This window comes from Anomaloglossus baeobatrachus, chromosome 7 (genome assembly GCF_048569485.1).
Source record: "Anomaloglossus baeobatrachus isolate aAnoBae1 chromosome 7, aAnoBae1.hap1, whole genome shotgun sequence".
In the NCBI taxonomy this organism is placed as follows: Eukaryota; Metazoa; Chordata; class Amphibia; order Anura; family Aromobatidae; genus Anomaloglossus; species Anomaloglossus baeobatrachus.
The window spans coordinates 36214776-36237918 of record NC_134359.1 but is presented as its reverse complement, the minus strand read 5'-3'; the positions used below and the strand labels follow the sequence as shown (position 1 = coordinate 36237918).

General features: G+C 50.0%; 1 protein-coding gene across 1 annotated transcript in view; it reads left to right on the top strand.

The window, feature by feature from the left end:
- The window catches only part of STAM2 (signal transducing adaptor molecule 2), a 78550-nt gene extending 55900 nt beyond the window's left edge, over window positions 1-22650 (top strand). Inside the window, exons 11-14 of the mRNA XM_075317212.1 lie at window positions 9602-9656; window positions 10724-10877; window positions 13376-13554; window positions 16250-22650. Coding sequence (XP_075173327.1) covers window positions 9602-9656; window positions 10724-10877; window positions 13376-13554; window positions 16250-16442 — 581 coding nt within the window. The 3' untranslated portion in view covers window positions 16443-22650. The remainder of the gene's footprint in view (window positions 1-9601; window positions 9657-10723; window positions 10878-13375; window positions 13555-16249) is intronic.
- Window positions 22651-23143: the final 493 nt, after the last annotated feature.

The following is a 23143-nucleotide window of genomic DNA, read 5'->3' as shown; positions in this document are numbered from 1 at the left end:
ACCGGCCAGACTTGCTGTCTCAAGGGCCGTTTTTCCATCAGAATTCTGCGGCCCTGAGCCTGACTGTGTGGCCATTGAGTCCTGGATCCTAGCGTCTTCAGGACTATCTCAAGAGGTCATTGCCACCATGAGACAGGCTAGGAAACTATCCTCTGCCAAGATCTACCACAGGACGTGGAAGATATTCTTAACTTGGTGCTCTGCTCAGGAAGTTTCTCCCTGGCCATTTGCTTTGCCTACCTTTCTTTCCTTCCTGCAATCCGGGTTGGAAAAAGGTCTGTCGCTCGGCTCCCTTAAGGGACAAGTCTCAGCGCTATCTGTATTTTTTCAGAAGCGCCTAGCACGACTTCCTCAGGTACGCACGTTCCTGCAAGGGGTTTGTCATATCGTCCCTCCTTACAAGCGGCCGTTAGAGCCCTGGGATCTGAACAGGGTTCTAATTGCTCTCCAGAAGCCGCCTTTCGAGCCTTTGAGGGATGTTTCCCTGTCTCGCCTTTCACAGAAAGTGGCCTTTCTAGTAGCGGTCACGTCTCTTCGGAGAGTGTCCGAGCTAGCAGCGCTGTCATGCAAATCTCCCTTCCTGGTGTTTCACCAGGACAAGGTGGTTCTGCGCCCGATTCCGGAGTTTCTCCCTAAGGTGGTATCCCCCTTTCATCTCAATCAGGATATCTCCTTACCTTCTTTGTGTCCTCGTCCAGTTCATCAATGTGAAAAGGATTTGCATTTGTTGGATCTGGTGAGAGCACTCAGAATCTACATTTCTTTTTCGCTCCTAATTGGGAGACCCAGACAATTGGGTGTATAGCTATTGCCTCCGGAGGCCACACAAAGTATTACACTTAAAAGTGTAAGGCCCCTCCCCTTCTGGCTATACACCCCCAGTGGGATCACTGGCTCACCAGTTTTGTGCTTTGTGCGAAGGAGGCAACACATCCACGCATAGCTCCACTGTTTAGTCAGCAGCAGCTGCTGACTATGTCGGATGGAAGAAAAGAGGGCCCATACGAGGGCCCCCAGCATGCTCCCTTCTCACCCCACTTCATGTCGGAGGTGTTTGTTAAGGTTGAGGTACCCATTGCGGGTACGGAGGCTGGAGCCCACATGCTGCTTCCTTCCCCATCCCTTTTTACAGGGCTCTGGGTGAAGTGGGATTCTATCGGTCTCCAGGCACTGAGGCCGTGCTCCATCCACAGCCCCTGGTATCTGCTGGACATGGAGCGGAGTATCTTCAGGGACATGGCCCTGCTACATGGAGGTACTCTGTGTCCCTGTGGGGACCGCGCAGACACACGGCAGCACTGCTGGGTGTGTTAGTGCGCCAGGGACAGCGGCGCTGTCCGCACTAGTGCCATCGCACACCACAGCGTTGCTGGGTGTGTTAGTGTATTGGGTGACTACCGCGCTAACCGCCGCTGCCGTTTTTATTTAAGGCGCCGCTGGGATTTGCGGTGCGCCGGGGACTTCCGCGCCGGCCAGCACTGATATGCCGGCCGCGCTTATTAACTCGAGTCCCCGGCTTCTGGGCCTAGTCTCCCTTCGTTACCGCCCACAGGCCTGACAGTCAGGGTAGGGGCGTGACGCTGCATAGCACAGCAGCGCTGAGAGCTGGAGTATGTTTTGCATACTCCACCCCTCTCACTGTGTGCACTGTGAAACCGGATTCCCGCACTTTCTCAGGCACGCCCACGGCTTCCTTCTCTACACAGGACGCCGGCAGCCATTAGTGTCAGTTTCTGTACGATACAGAGACAAGTGTGGAAGATCCTGGCATTCTGATAGTCACACAATCGCTGCAACAGGCGTTAAGCAGCACCTGTGGTGCTAACCCCACTAGTGCAGAAGTGCACTTATAGATATGCTTGTACTATATACATTGCACTGTTTGGTCGCACGTTGTATATACCCTCCTGGATTGTGCGGAGGAGTTATCAGCATATTCTCTGTGTAAAACAAGGGTGCAGAACCACATGTTTTTCTATGCAGCCGGTACAGCATGTACGGCTATACGGCCGGCAGGTTACATAGACCCCCATTGTATCCAACTCAGCCGGAGTCTCTGCTAATGGCCAGAGGATGAGGACGGTGTCTGCAGTATTTACTGACAGATTTTCTGAGACTATGGCTATGATACTAGAAGCCTAGCAGTCCGGACATGTCTCTCACAACATGGGCACTGTTGAATCATTGATCCATGGCCCCCCTCAGTGTGAACAACTAACAGCTCCGGGAATGTCACACGCATCCCAGAGTCACGGCTCTGCACAGACGTCAGTCCCAGACAGCCTAAGCGGGCTCACTATGAGCGGCCCTCGGTTTCATCAGGGTCCTAGCAGAAGGACTCTCTGTGTAATGAGGCGGAAGTAGCGGCTCAGGATTCTGATCCTGAGACCGCTCTCAATCTGGATACACCTAATGGTGACGCCATAGTGAATAATCTTATAGCGTCCATCAATAGAATGTTGGTTATTTCTCACCCAGCTCCTACAGTGGAGGAGTCAGCTTCACGTATTTTTCTGGACCACTCTGCCTTCAGAGAGGCAGTCCAGGAACACCACACTTATCCAGATATGCGCTTCTCCAAACGGCTTAGGATACACGTTATCCCTGCCCCCTGACGTGGTCAAGGACTGGACCCAGTGTCCCAAGCGGCATCCTCCAATCTCCAGGCTTGTAGCTAGATCCATAGTTGCAGTGGGAGATGGAGCTGCACTTAAAGATGCCACTGACAGACAGATGGATCTCTGGTCTAAATCCATCTATGAGGCTGTCGGCGCACCGTTGGCTCCAGCATTCTCACCCTTGGGGCACTCCAAGCTATTTCAGCTTGTCTTACACAGATTGACACGGTTACACGTACATCTGTGCCGCAGGTGGCATCCTTAACCTCTCAAATGTCTGCATTTGTTTCTTACGCGATTCAGGTTGCCCTAGACTCTGCGAACCGTGCGGCAGTAGCCTCCGCTACTCCGTGTTTTTAAGCAGAGCCTGGTCTGCTCGTTAAGTGAATGGAAGGCAGATTCTGCTTCCAAAAAAGGGTGCTTAACCAGTTGCCTTTTTCTGCTGACCGACTGTTTGGTGAGCGTTTGGATGTAACCATTAAACAGTCCAGGGGTAAGGATTCATCCTTTCCTCAGCCCGGACACAACAAACCCCAACAGAGCAGGAGGCAGTCGGGGTTTCGGTCTTTTCGAGGCTCGGGCAGGTCCCATTTTTCCTCGTCCAATGTGGACTCAAAAGGATCAGAGGAGCTCAGATTCTTGGCGGGCTCAGTCACGCCCAAAAAAGAGACAGTCTGAAAACCCGCTTCCAAGGCGGCTTCCTCATGACTTGCGGCCTCCTCTCTCCGCATCCTCGGTCGGTAGCAGGCTCTCCCGCCTTGGCGATATTTAGCTGCCATAGGTCAATGACCGTTGGGTGTGAGACATTCTGTCTCACGGGTACAGGATAGAGCTCACTTCTCGTCCTCCAACTCGATTCTTCAGAACTTCTCCACCTCCCGGCCGAGCCGCTGCTCTTCTGCAAACAGGGTGCACTCTATAGGCAGAAAGAGTGATGACCCCCGTTCCTCTTCAGGAACAAGGTCACGGTTTTTACCCCAAATTATTTGCGGTGCCTATAAGAACGGGCCGTTCCGTCCCGTTCTGGATCTAAAACTGCTCAGCAAGCTCGTGGACACCAGGCGGTTCCGGATGGAATCCCTCCGCCATGTCATCGCCTCAATGTCCCAAGGAGATTTCCTAGCATCATTAGGCATCAAGGATGCTTATCCACACGTGCCGATTGATCCAGAGCACTAGCGTTTCTACGCTTCGTTATAGGAGACGAACACCTTCTGTTCGTAGCTCTACCTTCCGGCTAGCGACAGTCCCACTGGTCTTCGCCAAGGTCAGGGCAGCAGTAGTCACAGTCCTGCACTCTCAGGGTCACTCTGTGATCCCATATTTAGACGATCTACTTGTCAAGGCACTCTCTTAGGAAACATGCCGACACTGCCCGAACGTTGCGCTGGAGACTCTCTAGAGTTTTGGGTGGATCATCAACTTTTTAAAGTCAGATCCGACCCCGACCCTATCGCTAACATATCTAGACATGGAGTTTCATACTCTCTCAGCGATAGTGAAGCTTCCGCTAGACAAACAGCATTCACTACGGGCTGCAATCTCTTCTTTAAGAACCAGTCGCACACATTAAGACGCCTCATGCACTTCCTTCGTAAGATGGTAGCAATGGAGGCAGTTCTTTTCGCGCAGTTTCATCTGCGCCCACTACAATGTGACATTCTCCGCCAATGGGACGGGGAGTCGACCTCCCTCAACAGAGTCGTCTTTCTTTCTCAGGCGGCCAAGGAATCTCTACGGTGGTGGCTTCTTCCCACCTCATGGTCAAAAAGAAGGTCCTTCCTATCCCCATCCTGGGCGATAGTTACGACAGACGCGAGTCTATCAGGGTGGGGAGCAGTTTTTCTCCACCACAGCGCTCAGGGTACGTGGACTCAGCAAGAGTCCACCCTTCAGATCAATGTTCTTGAACACAGAGCAGTGTATCTTGCCCTACAAACCTTCCAACAGCAGCTGGAAAGCAAGCAAATCCGACTTCAGTCGGACAACTCCACAGCGGTGGCATACATCAACCACCAAGGAAGAACGCGCAACCGGCAAGCCTTCCAGGAAGTCCGGCAGGTTCTGATGTGGGTGGAAGACACGGCATCCACCATATCCACAGTTCACATCCCAGGCGTGGAAAACTAGGAAGCTGACTTCCTAAGTCGCCGGGGTGTGGCCGAAAGGGTATGGTCTCTTCACCCGGACGGGTTTCAGGAGATCTGGCGCCGCTGACAGAGGCCGGACGTCGATCTAATGGCGTCACGGCACAACAACAATGTGCCAGCTTCATGGCACGGTTTCACAATCATCGAGCTCTGGCGGCAGACGCCTTAGTTCAGCATTGGTCGCAGTTCCAGCTACCTTATGTGCCACCTCTGGCATTGTTGCCCAGAGTGCTGCATTAGATCAGGACCGACTGCGGCCGCGCCATCCTCGTCGCTACAGATTGGCCGAGGATGTTGTGGTTCCCGGTTCTGTGGTGCCTCACGGTAGGATAACCGGGGGCACTACCAGACCAATCAGACTGGCTGTCTCAAGGGCCATTCTTCCATTTGAATTCTACGGCCCTCAACCTGATGGTGTGGCTTTGAGTCCTGGAACCTAGTGTCGTCAGGATTACCTCAGGACGTGGTTGCCACCATGAGACAGGCTAGCATACCAACGTCCGCCAAGATTGACCACAGGACGTGGAAGATATTCTTATCTCGGTGCTCGGCGCAGGGTGTTTCTCCCTGGTCGGTTGCATCGTCTATGTTTCCTTCCTTCCTGCAATCTAGGTTGGAAAAAGGGTTGTCGCTCAGTTCCCTTTAGGGACAAGTCTCAGCGCTATCTGTATTTTTTCAGAAACGACTTCCTCAGGTACGCACGTTCCTACGGGGAGTTTGTCTTCTCAGCACTCCGTACAGGCGGCCGTTAGAGCCCTGGGATCTGAACAAGGTTCTAATTGCTCTCCAGATGCCGCCTTTCGAGCCTTTGAAAGAGGTCTCCCTTCCCGCTTTTCTCGGGAAGTGGCCTTCTAGTAACGGTCTCGTCTCTTAGGAGAGTTTCCGAGCTAGCAACGCTCTCATACAAATCTCCCTTCCTGGTCCTTCACCAGGACAGGGTAGTTCTGCGTCCGATTCCGGAATTTCTCCCTAAGGTGGTATCCCACTTTCATATCAATCAGGATATCACCTCACCTTCTTTGTGTCCTCGTCCAGTCCATCAATTTCAGAAGGATTGCATCTGTTGGTTCTGGTGAGAGCACTCAGGTTCTACTTCCCGCATGGCGCTCCTGCGCCACCCGGATGCACTCTTTGTCCTTGTCGCTGGTCGGCGTAAACAGTCGCAAGCTTCTGAATCCACCCTGGCTCGGGGGATCGAGGAACCAATTCTTGAAACCTACAGTTCTACTGGGCTTCTGGTTCTCTCAAGGCTGAAGGCCCATTCTACCAGAGCCGTGGGTGCATCCTGGGCATTACGGCACCAGGCTACGGCTCAGCAGGTGTGTCAGGCACCTACCTGATTGAGTCTGCATACTTTTACCAAGCATTTTCAGGTGCATACCTACGCTTCGGCAGACGCCAGCCTAGGTAGATAAGTCCTTCAGGCGGCGATTGCCCACCTGTAGGAAAGGGCTGTTTGACGGCCCTATCACGAGGTATTCTTTTACCCACCCAGGGACTGCTTTTGGACGTCCCAATTGTCTGGGTCTCCCAATTAGGAGCGAAAAAGAAGAAGGGAATTTTGTTTACTTACCGTAAATTCCTTTTCTTCTAGCTCCAATTGGGAGACCCAGCACCCGCCCTGTTTTCTCGGGGTTTTTCTGTTTTTTCGGGTACACATGTTGTTCATGTGGTATGGTTCAGTTCTCCGATGTTTCCTCGGATTGAATTGGTCTTTAAACCAGTTATTGGCTTTCCTCCTTCTTGCTTTGGCACTAAAACTGGTGAGCCAGTGATCCCACTGGGGGTGTATAGCCAGAAGGGGAGGGGCCTTACACTTTTTAGTGTAATGCTTTGTGTGGCCTCCGGAGGCAGTAGCTATACACCCAATCGTCTGGGTCTCCCAATAGGAGCTAGAAGAAAAGGAATTTACGGTAAGTAACAAAATTCCCTTCTTCCCGCACGGCACCTCTGCGCCGCTCGGATGCACTCTTTGTCCTTGTCGCCGGCCAGCGTAAAGGGTTGCAGGCTTCCAAATCCACCCTGGCTCGGTGGATCAAGGAACCAATTCTTGAAGGCTACCGTTCTGCGGGGCTTCCGGTTCCATCAGGGCTGAAGGCCCATTCTACCAGAGCCGTGGGTGCGTCCTGGGCATTACGGCACCAGGCTACGGCTCAGCAAGTGTGCCAGGCGGCTACCTGGTCGAGTCTGCACACTTTTACCAAGCATTATCAGGTGCATACCTATGCTTCGGCGGACGCCAGCCTAGGTAGACAAGTCCTTCAGGCGGCGATTGCTCACCTGTAGGAAAGGGCCGTTTTTATGGCCCTATCACGAGGTATTATTTTACCCACCCAGGGATTGCTTTTGGACATCCCAATTGTCTGGGTCTCCCAATAGAGCGACAAAGAAGAAGGGAATTTTGTTTACTTACCGTAAATTCCTTTTCTTCTAGCTCTAATTGGGAGACCCAGCACCCGCCCCTGTTTTTTCGGGTACACATGTTGTTCATGTTGAATGGTTTCAGTTCTCCGATATTCCTTCGGATTGAATTTGCTTAAACCAGTTTATTGGCTTTCCTCCTTCTTGCTTTTGCACTAAAACTGAGGAGCCCGTGATCCCACGGGGGGTGTATAGGCAGTAGGGGAGGGGCTTTACACTTTTAAGTGTAATACTTTGTGTGGCCTCCGGAGGCAGTAGCTATACACCCAATTGTCTGGGTCTCCCAATTAGAGCTAGAAGAAAAGGAATTTACGGTAAGTAAACAAAATTCCCTTCTTTGTCCTCATCCAGTTCACCAATGTGAAAAGGATTTGCACTTGTTAGATCTTGTGAGAGCACTCCGGCTCTACATTTCTCGTACGGCGCCTCTGCGCCGCTCGGATGCGCTCTTTGTCCTTGTCGCTGGCCAGCGTAAAGGGTCGCAGGCTTCCAAGTCAACCTTGGCTCGGTGGATCAAGGAACCAATTCTTGAAGCCTACCGTTCTTCTGGCCTTCCGGTTCCTTCAGGACTGAAAGCCCATTCTACCAGAGCCGTGGGTGCGTCCTGGGCATTGCGGCACCAGGCTACGGCTCAGCAGGTGTGTCAGGCGGCTACCTGGTCGAGTCTGCACACTTTCATGAAGCACTATCAGGTGCATACCTACGCTTCGGCAGATGCCAGCTTAGGTAGGCGAGTCCTCCAGACGGCGGTTGCCCACCTGTAGGAAGGGGCCGTCTTTCGGCTCTATTACCGGGGTATTCTTTACCCACCCAGGGACTGCTTTTGGACGTCCCAATTGTCTGGGTCTCCCAATGGAGCGACAAAGAAGAAGGGAATTTTGTTTACTTACCGTAAATTCCTTTTCTTCTAGCTCCAATTGGGAGACCCAGCACCCGCCCCTGTTCCCTTCGGGCTGTTGTTCTTTTGTGTACACACGTTGTTCATGTTGAATTGTTCTTTGGTTCATGGTTTAAGTTCTCCGAACATCCTTCGGATTGAATTTACCTTAGACCAATTTATAAGTTTCCTCCTTCCTGCTTTTGCACCAAAACTGAGGAGCCCGTGATGCACGGGGGGGGTGTATAGGCAGAGGGGAGGGGTTTACACTTTTAAGTGTAATGCTTTGTGTGACCTCCGGAGGCATAAGCTATACACCCAATTGTCTGGGTCTCCCATTTGGAGCTAGAAGAAAAGGAATTTACGATAAGTAAACAAAATTCCCTTCTTTAGCCCAAAATACAAGCATTTAAGTAAGAAAAAAATGTTCTAAATAATTGCCATTACAATCAAGGCTCATGTTAAAGGGGTTGTCCACTACTTTGACATTGATAGCCTGTCCTTAGGATAGGTCATCAGTGTCTGATCGGCCGAGTCCAACACCTCGCACCCTCGCCGATCAGCTGATTCCAGTCTCGGCGGCGGCCGGAATGCTCAGTTCCGGAGCTGCTCCCCGTGTTCTGATAGCGGCCGGGTACTGCACATCCACCTCCTATTGTTTCATATGGGAGGCGCATGTGCCGTACTAGCCACTATCAGAAGATGGAGCAGTTTTGGAGTTGAGCATTTCTGGCCGTGTGCGGCCACGACCAATATCAGCTGATCGGTGGGGTGTTGGAATCCGGGCGATCAGACATTGATGACCTATTCTAAGGGGAACTTTGCACACTACATCGCAGCTGCAATGTCGGTGGGGTCAAATCGAAAGTGACGCACATCCGGCGTCGCTATCGACATCGGAGTCTGTAAATCGTTTTTGATACGATTAACGAGCGCAAAAGCGTCAATCGTATCATCGGTGTAGCGTCGGTCATTTCCATAATGTCGCGGCAGCTACAGGTACGATGTAGTTCCTCGTTCCTGCGGCAGCACACATCGCTGTGTGTGAAGCCACAGGAGCGAGGAACGTCTCCTTACCTGCGTCCTGGCTGCAATGAGGAAGGAAGGAGGTGGGCAGGAGGTTTACGTCCCGCTCATCTCCGCCACTCCGCTTCTATTGGCCGCCTGCCGTGTGACATCGCTGTGACGCTGCACGACGCGCCCCCTTAGGAAGGAGGCGGGTCACCGGCCAGAGCGACGTCGCAGGGCAGGTGAGTGCGTGTGAAGCTGCCGTAGAGATAATGTTCACTACGGCAGCTATCACAAGATATTGCAAGTGCGATGGGGGCGGGGACTATCGCGCTCGACATCGCAGCATCGGCTTGCGATGTCGTAGTGTGCAAAGTGATCCTAAGGGTTGGCCATCAATGTCAAGGTAGTAGAGAACCCCTTTAAAGGTAAATATAGGTAAAAACATTCAGTGTTGATTATGGTGAACATAGAGCATACGCATACTCCATATTTATACATGTTTTTTTGTTTTGTTTTTCTTTTAGATGTTTGTCAGCAAATGGGCCCGATGATTGATGAGAAGTTAGAGGAGATTGACAGGTGAGTCCTTAAATTCACACGCACCATTAAAAATGTCAATAATATTGTGTAATCTTCTTTGCCGAGACACTGCCATTAATTCTTCTTATTACCACGTGCTCCAGAATCTTTTAAACAAGTGCAAATGCCCCGACGCATCCAGCATATGTTACACGACTGTCCTGGTATATGCCGGGGATATAGGCTATGCCTGCTGACACCATAACATGAGGAATACCACGTGGTACAGGTTTTGTTTCTAGCAATGGATGACCATGGCTGACCTATGCCTCTGTATGTTATACAGTAACACGTCGGAGCCATAGTGGTTAGTATAGTCAGTCCACAGCATATATGCGGATCTCTTGCATTTTGCACCTTTTTGTGTATATAAGGCATAGGTACACTTCAGATGCATGTGTTATGGTCATATATTAGGGTCCATATTCCACGTGATGTACCTGGTCCCTTTGTGGTTCCTTTATGGACTATTGACTCCATTGCAGACTACGCTTTACTCTACAGCAGACAAAAGCTATGTCAATGTATCGACCAAGTACAAATGGGCCCCATACCCCTGAGGCTAATGTCAGCTGAACCCAACCATACCGACAGGTTTGGCCCAACTCTGTTTATGGGGGACACCGGCCTACTGATCGTCGGGAAGGATGAGGACCGAGCTTGTCCGATTTTTGGCTGCCAATCTCTGTTCTCCTGAAGACAAGCCACCGGATGAATGGTTTCTCCTGTGAATTGTTAAGGTTGAGCTAGATGGACCTAGGTCTTTTTTTAACCTATGTAGCTATGAATGGGGGAATCAAGAGGAGCCACGGATGTCGTCAGGTAAGAGCAGTTCTCGGGCCTCCAGTCCAGCAGCCACAGATTACCGACGTGGCCGGTGGACCCGGTCCTGCAAATAAATTCTCACCACGTTTTGAGGCTACCAAATATTGATAATCTCCACACTGGTCTGAGCATTTGTGGGTTCACTTCTTAGGGCCACATCAGTATTTCATTGATGCTATTTCTTTATTTTCGGTACTTATGTGCTGTCTTTGTGGTTACATGTATTCCTCCTGTGTCTCCAGGAAACATTCGGAGCTGTCTGAGCTGAATGTGAAGGTGCTGGAAGCTTTGGAGCTCTACAACAAACTGGTGAATGAAGCGCCCATGTATTCTATGTACAGCAAGCCGCCTCCGCAGACGCAGTACCCCCCAACATCCCTCGGGGTCACCATGCAGGTTTGAGCTCTTTGTTTTACACTATCAGCAGAATGAGTCGCTGGTAAATGCTAGATTCAATTCAGAGTAGATACAGTGGAACCTTGGTTTACGAGAACAATCCGTTCTGGGAGTAGTGTGCTTCTAAACCAAGTTACTCGTCTTGCAAAGCAACATTTCCCATAGGAAATAATGGAGGCTCAGACAATTCGCTCCACAACTTGTTCAATGTCCCATCCTGGTCCCCTGTTGTGCCATTCCAAACACACACACACACACACTTATACACACTCATACACACTCTCATACACACACTCATACACACACTCATACACACTCTCACACACACTCTCACACACACTCTCACACACACTCTCACACACACTCTCACACACACTCTCACACACACTCTCACACACTCTCTCACACACACTCTCTCACACACACTCTCTCACACACACTCTCTCACACACACTCTCTCACACACACTCTCTCACACACACTCTCTCACACACACTCTCTCACACACACTCTCTCACACACACTCACACACACTCACATACACTCATATACACTCATATACACTCATACACTCACACTCACATATACACTCACATACACACTCATATACACTCATACACTCACACACTCATATACACTCACATACATACACACACTCACTCATATACACTCACACTCTCACACACACACACACTCACACTCACATACACACACTCATATACACTCACATACACTCACTCATATACACTCACATACACACACACTCTCACACACACACACTCACATACACTCACATACACTCACATACACACACTCATATACACTCACACTCACTCATATACACTCACATACACACACACTCTCACACACACACTCATATACACTCACATACACTCTCTCTCTCTCTCTCTCTCTCACTCACACACTCATATATATATATATATATATATATATATATATATATATATATATAATATACACATATATATATATATATATATATATATATATATATAATATACATATATACACACTTATACACACACACACATTATGCTCACTTTACATTCTGTTCCCTCGCCGACCTCCTGGTTCTTGTAGTTCGCCGGTACAGGATGTGTATCGGGTAACCATCGCGACCGATGCTGGAGCTTTCGCTGCCAGAGCGCTGACGTCAAAGGCAGGAGCCGCTTGCCTCTGATTGGTCAGCACGCTGCCTTTGAGAAGCAGATGTGCATCGGGTAACCATCGTGACGATGGAGGAACTTCCGCTGTCAGCCACTTCTCAAAGGCAGCGCGCTGACCAATCAGAGGCAAGCGGCTCCTGCCTTTGATGTCAGCGCTCTGGCAGCGGAAGCTCTGGCATCGGTCGCGATGGTTACCCAACACATAGTGTGAGTGTGTGTGTGTGGACTGCAAGAGCTGGTTAGTTCGCGGTGGAAGTACGGAACCGGAAGTGTGTGCGGTGAGTATGCAGCTCGTAAGCTGAGTTACAAATTTACAGCAATTTCGTATAGCGAAATACTCGCACACCAAGTTACTCGTAAACCTAGGTTACACTGTATATGGATAGTGGTATTTAAGGGGTTTTCTATGTAATTGTGCCAGGATGTGCAATCACTTTGCTCGGTGGTGGTCTGCTCTCTGGGGTCCCCACTGATCCTGAGAAAGAGGGGACGCAGCACTGGTATCCTTGTACTTTACTCGCTGACCACCCAGCTTTACAGTGGACGACAAAAACCCTCATATACTTGCATGGGATTTGCTGCAGCCTCTCATTGCTTTCACACCGATAGACAATATTCAGGAAAATATACAAGCAACAGCCCCGCATCCCCTCCATGACTGGAGACCACCACTGCTCAGAAATAGCTCACATATCCTAATGACATGACTTTAAAGATGGGAATTCACAATTTAGTAACATGGATTCCCTTCATTTTGGAAACTGGATAGAAGACTGTGAACGTTGACCCGGGTACATCAGAAGCGTTCGGAGCCGTGAAGGTCGGCTGGGATTTCTGGCTGCGGCTGCACGCCGCCGGTCCGAGAGCGGCAGTAAATTGGATTACTCACATGGCAGGAGGATGTTTCCGGGAAGCGTCTGCTTTGATCTTGTTCTGCACTAACCATTTTTAGGCTGACCCCTGACCCTGACTCCGGAGGAACCGCTTGTTAACAACAGACACTTTGTTCAAAAGTTTGGTCTCTGAAGACTTGAGCAAAGCCTCCGACGACGTCTCACCGCAGGATTGTACCCTGCTATTTCTTAAGTTACCTGGTCGTCCTCTCCGGTATCGTGTCTGGCGGTCAGGATTTGGCTCCATGCTGGTCTGCTTTGCTAATTTTTTTTTATAGCTTTACAACAAATGTATGTCAGCGCATATCACCCCAAAATTGGGTGATAACGCCCCATATCTGGGGCATCAGACTTAGATCGGGGGTTCCTGTATATTCTGTTATCATGCAGATGTGTATAACTTCTATCCTCTTTGCAGGGTTATCCCGGACAGCCTCAGGGCGGCAGCTATATGGTGCACAGCATACCCCAGGTACATCCTGCAGCTCTTTCTCAAGGATACAGCATGAACCAAGATCAGATCGGACCCCTGAGGTCTCTGCCCCCACACATCAACTCAACAGTAACCACCCAGGCGGCTCAAACGCCATATTTGAGGTAATCTACAAGTGTCTTTCATGTATAGATAGAGCTGGTTAATGGGAACCTGTCACCAGACTTGGCAACTATAAACTGTGGCCACCACCACTGAGCCCTTATATACAGCATTGTAGAATACTGTATATAAGAGCCCAGGCCGCTGTGTAGAGCATAAATAACACTTTAATGATACTCACCTGGGGGCGGTCCGGTCCAATGGGTGTCGCTGCTCTACAGTCCGGTCCGATAGGTGTCTCTGATCTACGGTCCGGTCCGATGGGTGTCGCTGCTCTCCGGTCCGGTCCGATGGGTGTCGCTGCTCTCCGGTCCGATGGGTGTCGCTGCTCTCCGGTCCGGTCCGATGGGTGTCGCTGCTCTCCGGTCCGGTCCGATGGGTGTCGCTGCTCTCCGGTCCGGTCCGATGGGTGTCGCTGCTCTCCGGTCCGGTCCGATGGGTGTCGCTGCTCTCCGGTCCGGTCCGATGGGTGTCGCTGCTCTCCGGTCCGGTCCGATGGGTGTCGCTGCTCTCCGGTCCGGTCCGATGGGTGTCGCTGCTCTCCGGTCCGATGGGTGTCTCTGCTCTCCGGTCCGATGGGTGTCTCTGCTCTCCGGTCCGATGGGTGTCGCTGCTCTCCGGTCCGATGGGTGTCGCTGCTCTCCGGTCCGGTCCGATGGGTGTCGCTGCTCTCCGGTCCGGTCCGATGGGTGTCGCTGCTCTCCGGTCCGGTCCGATGGGTGTCGCTGCTCTCCGGTCCGGTCCGATGGGTGTCGCTGCTCTCCGGTCCGGTCCGATGGGTGTCGCTGCTCTCCGGTCCGGTCCGATGGGTGTCGCTGCTCTCCGGTCCGGTCCGATGGGTGTCGCTGCTCTCCGGTCCGGTCCGATGGGTGTCGCTGCTCTCCGGTCCGGTCCGATGGGTGTCGCTGCTCTCCGGTCCGGTCCGATGGGTGTCGCTGCTCTCCGGTCCGGTCCGATGGGTGTCGCTGCTCTCCGGTCCGGTCCGATGGGTGTCGCTGCTCTCCGGTCCGGTCCGATGGGTGTCGCTGCTCTCCGGTCCGGTCCGATGGGTGTCGCTGCTCTCCGGTCCGGTCCGATGGGTGTCGCTGCTCTCCGGTCCGGTCCGATGGGTGTCGCTGCTCTCCGGTCCGATGGGTGTCGCTGCTCTCCGGTCCCATGGGTGTCGCTGCTCTCCGGTCCGGTCCGATGGGGGTCGCTGCTCTCCGGTCCGGTCCGATGGGGGTCGCTGCTCTCCGGTCCGGTCCGATGGGGGTCGCTGCTCTCCGGTCCGGTCCGATGGGGGTCGCTGCTCTCCGGTCCGGTCCGATGGGGGTCGCTGCTCTCCGGTCCGGTCCGATGGGGGTCGCTGCTCTCCGGTCTGGTGCCTCATCTATGCTGCGATCTCGTCCTCATTCTACCCAGCCCCCAGTGTGGATGATGCGTCTATGTCACACAGGCCGACATTGCGGTCCTGCGCAGTCGCACTTTAATCTACCATTCTGAGGGCAGATCAAAGTACTGTAATGCGCAGGCGCGAGGAAAGGTTAAAGACTGCCTGTGCACTACAATACTTTGATCTGTCCTGAGCAGGGCAGATCAAAGTGCGCCTGCGCAGGACCTCAATGCCGGAGAGTGTGTATGACATAGGACACACCATGCACACTGGCATCAGAAGAAAGAGGACGGCCATTGCCGCAGAGAGGAGGCGCTGCACAAGAGAGCAGTGATGCCCATTGGACTCAACCGCCCCCCTAGGTGAGTATTTTAAAAGTGCTTTTTACTTTTTGTACAGCGGCCTGGGCTCTTATATACAGTATGTTAGAATGGTGTACATAAGAGCTCCGTGGTGGTGGCCGCAGCTTATAGTTGCCAAATCTGGTGACAGGTTCCCTTTAAAGGGGTTGTCCATAAAACTCTCCTGCCTGCTGACTTTGGTTGTAAGGAGGTAAATGCATGCTGGGCCGGACAGTCACAGGAATATCTGTGCGAGTATCACGTATGGGTCTTGATTTAATAACCAGGTCCTGTCTTCACTATACTTTTTAAGCGATTTTCTCAGTAAAGGCCACTTTACACACAGCCACATAGCTAGCGATGTCGCTGGTGAAAGCACCCGCCCCCGTTGGTTGTGCGTCACGGGCAAATTGCTGCCTGTGGCGCACAACATCGCTAACACCCGTCACACATACTTACCTTCCTAGCGACGTCGCTGTGGCCGCCTCCTTTCTAAGGGGGCAGGTCGTGCGGCGTCACTAAGCGACCGCCCAATAGAAGCGGAGGGGCGGAGATGAGCGGCCGTAACATCCCGCCCACCTCCTTCCTTCCGCATTGCCGGCGGCCGAAGGTGCGATGTTGTTCCTCGTTCCAGGGGTGTCACACATAGCGATGTGTGCTGCCGCAGGAACGACGAACAACATCGTACCTGCAGCAGCAACGATATTTGAGATTAGAACGACGTGTCAATGATATGGTGAGTATTTTTGATCGTTAACGGTCGTTCATGCGTTTCACACGCAACAACGTCGCTAACGAGGCCGAATGTGCGTCACGAATTCCGTGACCCCAACGATATCTTGTTAGCGACGTCGTTGCGTGTAAAGTGGCCTTCCCCACTTGCAGTTGCGTTACTAAAAGTATTAGACCAGACGGGAGTGAATTTCTGGACAACCCCTCCTAAATATCTTTTATCATAACGTTTTTTTTTTCTTCTATTTGCAGCACAGGACATGACGCGGGTGTAAATCCTCCCTATTCAAACTACGGCCAGCCCATGGGAATGTCCGCCGCCGACATGTCAGCCTATCAGAACACTACGTCTTCTTTGCCTCCGGGACCTGGCTACACAATGGCCGCCCCCTTACACTCAATCCCTCAACAAGCCCCAACTTACTACCAGCAGCCCCTGCTCTGAGACTGTAAACCCGTAAAAGACCTCTGTGCGTCTAACTTTTGTGTGTATCCGTCTCAAGTCTCTTTAAAGGAAAACTCTACTTTTTACAACATTCCTCGGTTTGGTTCTGCGTTAAAAAGTGAGGTAACTTTGCAAATCCATTTTTTTTATGTTTGTGGCGTTGATAGAATTTGCAATCTGGTGGCTTTTGGTCATTGGTAGCGGTGCATTGTGAGAGCTGCTCAGATGGAAAATGCCCAGGTATGGTGCCTGTAGCTCCTGTTACTCCTAACCCCTCCTAAATACATGCACACTCGGCTCATCGAAGCATGCATGTATTCTCAGTAGGGTAAATGGAGCGAGCGACTACCTAACACCTTTGCCAGCAATGGGCAAGCTAAAGAATCAGAATTCGGCATGGTTCTTCTGGAATCGGGAGGTTCCCATAATGTAAGGTACAGATGTCACAGTTATCACCCTGGTGGGTGAAACCCTACATTAAAGGAGGAGGCGCTGACCGTGCTTCGTTGCGTATTGTTCATGTGTCTTGGGTAGGACGCGTGCGATACCCATGTCCCAGCCGATTTGCCTCATCGCCACCCCTCACTTCCCATTGCAGAATTGAGCTGTGCCAAACAAACCAGTTCATATCACATTATGCCACCGCTTAATTTGGCTACACTGGTAGCGTTGGTGATTACACTATGATGGCTGCTGCATCCGTTGATGGCCGGTCCTTCCGACCTTCTATATTTAGGCGCCTTTTAGAGCGTAACATGATGGAGAAAAGTCGTCATTTTTCCAATCCGCACAAAAAAAAAAAGTTTTGCAAAGTTACTCATTTCATTATGTAGATGTAAACCGTGACATGTTGTTAGAGGAAACGAGCTTCAAGTCGCAGCTCCACAAAAAAAAGAAAAATAATGGTTTTATATATGATAGATGAGAATATTGTCTTGTAGATCCGGCCGCGATAGAGTCCAAGAGTCCAACAGGGTCCGGCGTGCGCTCTCCTGCCGGACAGAGGCTTTGGGGACGCATTCATGTGCAAGTAGCAGCCCTTCCCGCGACTATTCGGTTCCATATAACACTGCCCGTCACTGAAAGGCGCCAGCTGCAGAAGGTTACGTAGTAATTAACAGAGCAGAATTGTGCCAACTGGTTCAATTAAGAAGATGTAAAAATAGCCGAGGTTTTATGTACCACGTTATAAAGCTGAAAGACTTAAAAAGGTAACCAAGCTCTATTTCTTCTACCGTCATTTTCCCTGGGTCTTAAAACAATGGAGACACGTTCCCCATCAAGTCTGATTCGCTTAGTCCTAGTACGGATAAATATTTCGCTTGCTCTTTTAAAGGGGACCTGTTCTATGACCTGTGCCCAAGGTGATGCCCTGTGGCTAGAATTAGTTGGAGGGGACAAATTGTGCTTATAAATAAATCTTTGTAAGGCTGATCAGAGGGTTTGGACATACGTTAGTTTATTTTTGCTCCCCCTTTGTGAGCGTCTCGGTCATTCAGCCTAAAGGGGTTCACGTGCCAGTGCCAGTTAGCACTTTAGATATTGTCCCCTCCCCAGTCATCATTTTTAACAGGGCTTTTCACGTTGATCTGGACACATTATAGAGTGGTAAATAGTTTTTTTTTTAATTTCACCTCTCTGTTGCCGCGATATTAGCAAGCAAAGTATTTGGCACCCGATGAGTTAACTTTAGAGTCCAGGTGGGTGATTTTAAAGCGTTTTCACTGTGGTGGGGGCGTGTTCTTTTTCCAGTGTGTTACTGCCTTGTTCCTATTGGTCAGCATCATACAAGGAGAAGGACACACCCCCAGTGAAAAATGATCTAATAATTTTTGTTACATTCACTGGGTGTTAACTCATTGGATGCCAAATACTTTGATTGCTAGTATGAGGTGAAATAAAGCAAACAAACACACAAAAAACATATTTCAGCCACTATCACAACATTTGTCCAGTTAAGCATCAAAAATGTCATGAAAGATCCTTGGTGCTGCTATATCCACTAGTTCTGACAACAGAAATTTCTTGCAATTTGCCAGTGCCGTAACTCATGGAAAGGAGGGATAAGCCATTGTCCCCTCTTTTGGACTCTTATGTGTAAAGAACAGAAGGATCGGACATGTACAAATCCGACATGCACATCCCTTCTTTACCCTGAGGATTGCCGTTGGCAGGGCACACTCTTGAGCTGCAGTACCGGAGAACAGCCACTACACAGTGTGGGGCGCTGTGCTGTTCTGCCCCTATACACTGTGTACTTACAGCTGTCATGGGACCTGCAAACAGCTGATCGTGGCGATATTGGATGTCTGATTCCGATGACCTATCCTACAGACGAGCCATTAATATAAAAGTCGTGGAGGTCCCCTTTTAATAGCTGAATGGGATTGTAAAGCATTTGTGAGAGATTTTTCACAATGAGGGGGTTGATGAAATGTGAAGAAAAACAGGAGCCGAGCAGCGAGCGCCGTGGCCCGCTCAGTCTGTTTTCATGAATGAGTCACATCCGCCGGAGGAACGAGAGATTGCTGCTGAATACATAAGAGGGAAATAAAAAAAGTAAGTAGGAAATATTTAGACTATTGGATGGAAAAATGGGATTTTACACATTAAAGAAAAAAAAGTGACAATTTATAATTCTATTTACAAAATATGTAAAAAAAAAAAAAATATATAAATGTATGTCAGGTTAATCTGAGAACATGGATGGATACAGCCGGGGCGGCCGAGTTCAGGTAGGTGTAGTTTTTAAAAGGGTTGGGATTTAATTTAACACAATTTCACATATCAGACGGGCATCGCTTTAAGACATCCTGCTAAAGTATGTATTGACGAGCTCCGTATCTGTGGATCTGTCCGATTCTGTTGGGACCACCATTCAGCCACTCTGTGCCCTCCTTTAGCAGACTAGAGACCGCTGCTTTATGTAACAAAATGGAATACATCCCAAGGGTAATCACTTTTTTTTTTTTTTTTTGGGTACCATTTGGCTGTGAGGATAGAAGATACATGTATGGTCCCAGCAGCTGAACCCTCAGCGATCCAGAAGTGCTCGGGGGGAATAGAGTCGTAGTGCATGTGTGACCACTGCTCTATTCACTTCTATGGGACTGATGTAGCGTGCCGAGCTGTCCTTGAGAACTAGAGGTCACGGCTCTCCTTCGTCCTGCAGACTTGAGGATCAGGGCTCTCCCTCTCATCTTGCAGAGCCTGAGAGTCGAAGCTCTGCAGGACGGGAGCTGAGGATCGGGGTTCTTGCAGTCATTCTACAGAGATGAGGATTGGGGCTCTTTCTGTTGTCCTGCAGAGCTCAGTATCGGGGCTCTCGTCATGCAGAGCTGAGGATCAGGGTTCTTCCTCTCGTCCGGCAAAGCCTGAGAATCGTGCTCTCACTCTTGTCTTGCAGAGCCCGAGGATCAGGGTTCTTGCTCTAGTCCCGCCGAGCCCACGGTTCTCATCCTGCAGAACTGAGGATCGGGGTTATAAATCTCGTTCTGCAGAGCTGATGACCGGAGCTCTCGCTCCCATCCTGCAGAGCTGAGGATCAGGGCTTTCCTTCTCGCCCTGCAGAGCTGAGGATTAGGGTTCTCACTCTCGTCCTGTGGAACTGATGTCGGGGTTCTCGCTCTCGTCTTGTAGAGCTGAGGATTGTTGTTCTCGCTCTCATCCTGCAGAGCTGGGGATCAGGGCTTTCCTTCTCGTCCTGCAGAGCTGAGGATCGGGATTCTTGCTGTCATCCTGCAGAACTGAGGATCGGGGTTCTCACCTTGTTCTGTAGAGCTGATTGGGGCTCTCCCTCTTGTCCTGTAGAGCTGAGGATCAGAGGTTCCTTCTCTCGTCCTGCACAACTGAGGATTTGAGATTCCCTCTCTAGTCCTGTAGAGCTGAGGATCAGGGCTCTCGATCTCGTCCTGCAGAGCTGAGGACCGGAGGTTCCTTCTCTCATCATACAGAGCCGAGGACCGGAGGTTCCCTTTTTTCATCCTGCAGAGTTGAGGATCGGAGTTCACCTTCTGGTCCTGCAGAGTTGAGGATCGGGGTTCACCTTCTGGTCCTGCAGAGCTGAGGATCGGGGTTCACCTTCTGGTCCTGCAGAGCTGAGGATCGGGGTTCACCTTCTGGTCCTGCAGAGCTGAGGATCGGGGTTCACCTTCTGGTCCTGCAGAGTTGAGGATCGGAGTTCACCTTCTGGTCCTGCAGAGTTGAGGATCGGAGTTCACCTTCTGGTCCTGCAGAGTTGAGGATCGGAGTTCACCTTCTGGTCCTGCAGAGCTGAGGATCGGAGTTCACCTTCTGGTCCTGCAGAGTTGAGGATCGGGGTTCACCTTCTGGTCCTGCAGAGTTGAGGATCGGAGTTCACCTTCTGGTCCTGCAAAGTTGAGGATCGGAGTTCACCTTCTGGTCCTGCAGAGCTGAGGATCGGAGTTCACCTTCTGGTCCTGCAGAGCTGAGGATCGGAGTTCACCTTCTGGTCCTGCAGAGCTGAGGATCGGAGTTCACCTTCTGGTCCTGCAGAGTTGAGGATCGGGGTTCACCTTCTGGTCCTGCAGAGTTGAGGATCGGAGTTCACCTTCTGGTCCTGCAGAGTTGAGGATCGGAGTTCACCTTCTGGTCCTGCAGAGCTGAGGATCAGGGTTCCCGTTCTCGTCCTGTACAGCTGAGGATCTGGACGTTCCTTTGTATATAGGTTAGATCGGTACCTCATACAGAACCATTGTTGTACAGCCCGGCAGTGTCCCTTGTATCCAGGTGCCATTGTGCCATTTTTTTATGGTAATGAACAGTGATGGGTGAATAGTAACTATTTGTCTTCGGATTATTTGTAACAAACCCCAAAGTTCTATTCCGGTATTCATCACGAATAACGAACCTCATGCAAGTCACTGGGGAAACGGAGCATTATTCTTGCCGTGACGGATACTAGACTAGTACTCGGTATTCGGAGAGTCTTATCCAAACACCAATAGTTACTATTCGCCCATCACTAGTAATGGAGCAGTTCTGTATTCACCACTTTACTCTCTGCCCCTTTGCCCGGTTTTGCCGGTGCGCGGCGGCCGTATTGCTGGAGACCTACGGTGTTGCCTCTACAATATGTCTCATTTTCCTTTGGCAACAAAGTGGATGAATATAGCGAGTGATAAAGACTGTGACATAGAAAACGTGCACCTTAACAAAAAAAAAGGCCTTTTTAAATGGGTTGGACAAAATGACAAAACAAATGGCTGCTTTCTTTAATAAAAGCAAAATAAAAATCTGCCACATTTGTCCCCGGGTTGTGCGTGGTACTGTAGCTCTTTCCTATTCCTTTCATTGAAGCTGAGCTGCAGTACCAAACACGACCTGCGGATCAGGGTGGCGCTGTTTCTAGAAGAAAGTATCCATGGATCTCTGAGCTTCCTTTTAGCCTTAGAGAATGGAGACAAATGATATATTTTAGAATTTATATGAGGCTGTGAACTTTGGATCTGGAGACTCTCGGCGGGTCTGGACACCTAAACCATGACACTGGCGCCTAAGAGTCCCAATTGAGAGCGTAGAGGGGCTCTAAGACCACCCATTTCAGCTGTCCCCAGTTTCCAATGACCGGTCGCACACGTCCTGGTCCCCCCCCCACCTCCTTATATCCTTTATTTTCTTGATTCGTCGCTGTCCTGTTCACGTGATTTTGGTGATCGCCCGCGTGTTATGTCGTCGTGTTCGAGAATCGACGTAAATTGATCGCATTTACAGATTAACTAGTTTATGATCTATAAAATGTATAAATAGTGTATATAGACCAAAAAGTGCGCCCCCTGATGGTGAACGGCAAGCATTAGGGCATGCTGACGCTTGTAGTTCGACATCGGCTGCGAATGGCAGCACATCACAGGTTCTCTGCAAAATTTTATATTTACCCCATGTAAACCATTTCTCTTCGGGCGGAGGGGACAACTCTTCAGTTTTGTACATATGCGGCAGCGTTGGGGTGTGATGGAGGGGGAGGGGCGGCAGACCACGTGTAACTTGTAATCTTATCACTTTATTGGAGAGATACTCTGTAGATAGTGTAATAATTATTTTATTCTTTGCTATGACATTACGAGGAGGTTTCACGGCGTTCATGGGACGTTTGCTTATTCTCGCTCTCTTTCTTGCACAATACTAAAATTGTTATATTTATTTTCAGGATTGTTATCAATTAAAAAACAAATGATTCTACCAAAAAGTGTTTGATATTTTTATTGTAATAAGCGTTATTATTTTTTTTATGAATAGTTTAAAGGGAACCTGTCAGCAGAAATTTTGCACAAAACCTAAAATATTCCCCCTCTGCAGCTCCTGGGCTGCATTCTTGCAAGGTTCCTGTTGTTATTGTGCCCCCTGTGAGACCAAAATAAAGACTTTATAAAGTCTTACCTTTTTGTATGGCAATCTTTATTTATATTATACAAGGATAAGGCTGCACATCAAACTTAGATAATGGTGTAATGCCTCAAGCATATGGAAAAATATTGGAATATACAATGAAAAATGCTACTTGCTAATTTGAACATGTGAATAATGAATTGCATACCTGCCATGAATATTAGGAAAAAGGAGATATTTAGCAATCGCATTGATCAATGTAACTGAGCCCCAAGACCTCGTCAAGGTATATCTCTATATTGGGGTCCCTAGCTCTGTGACCCTAACTGTGTGTCATCTCATTGCAATTAAAA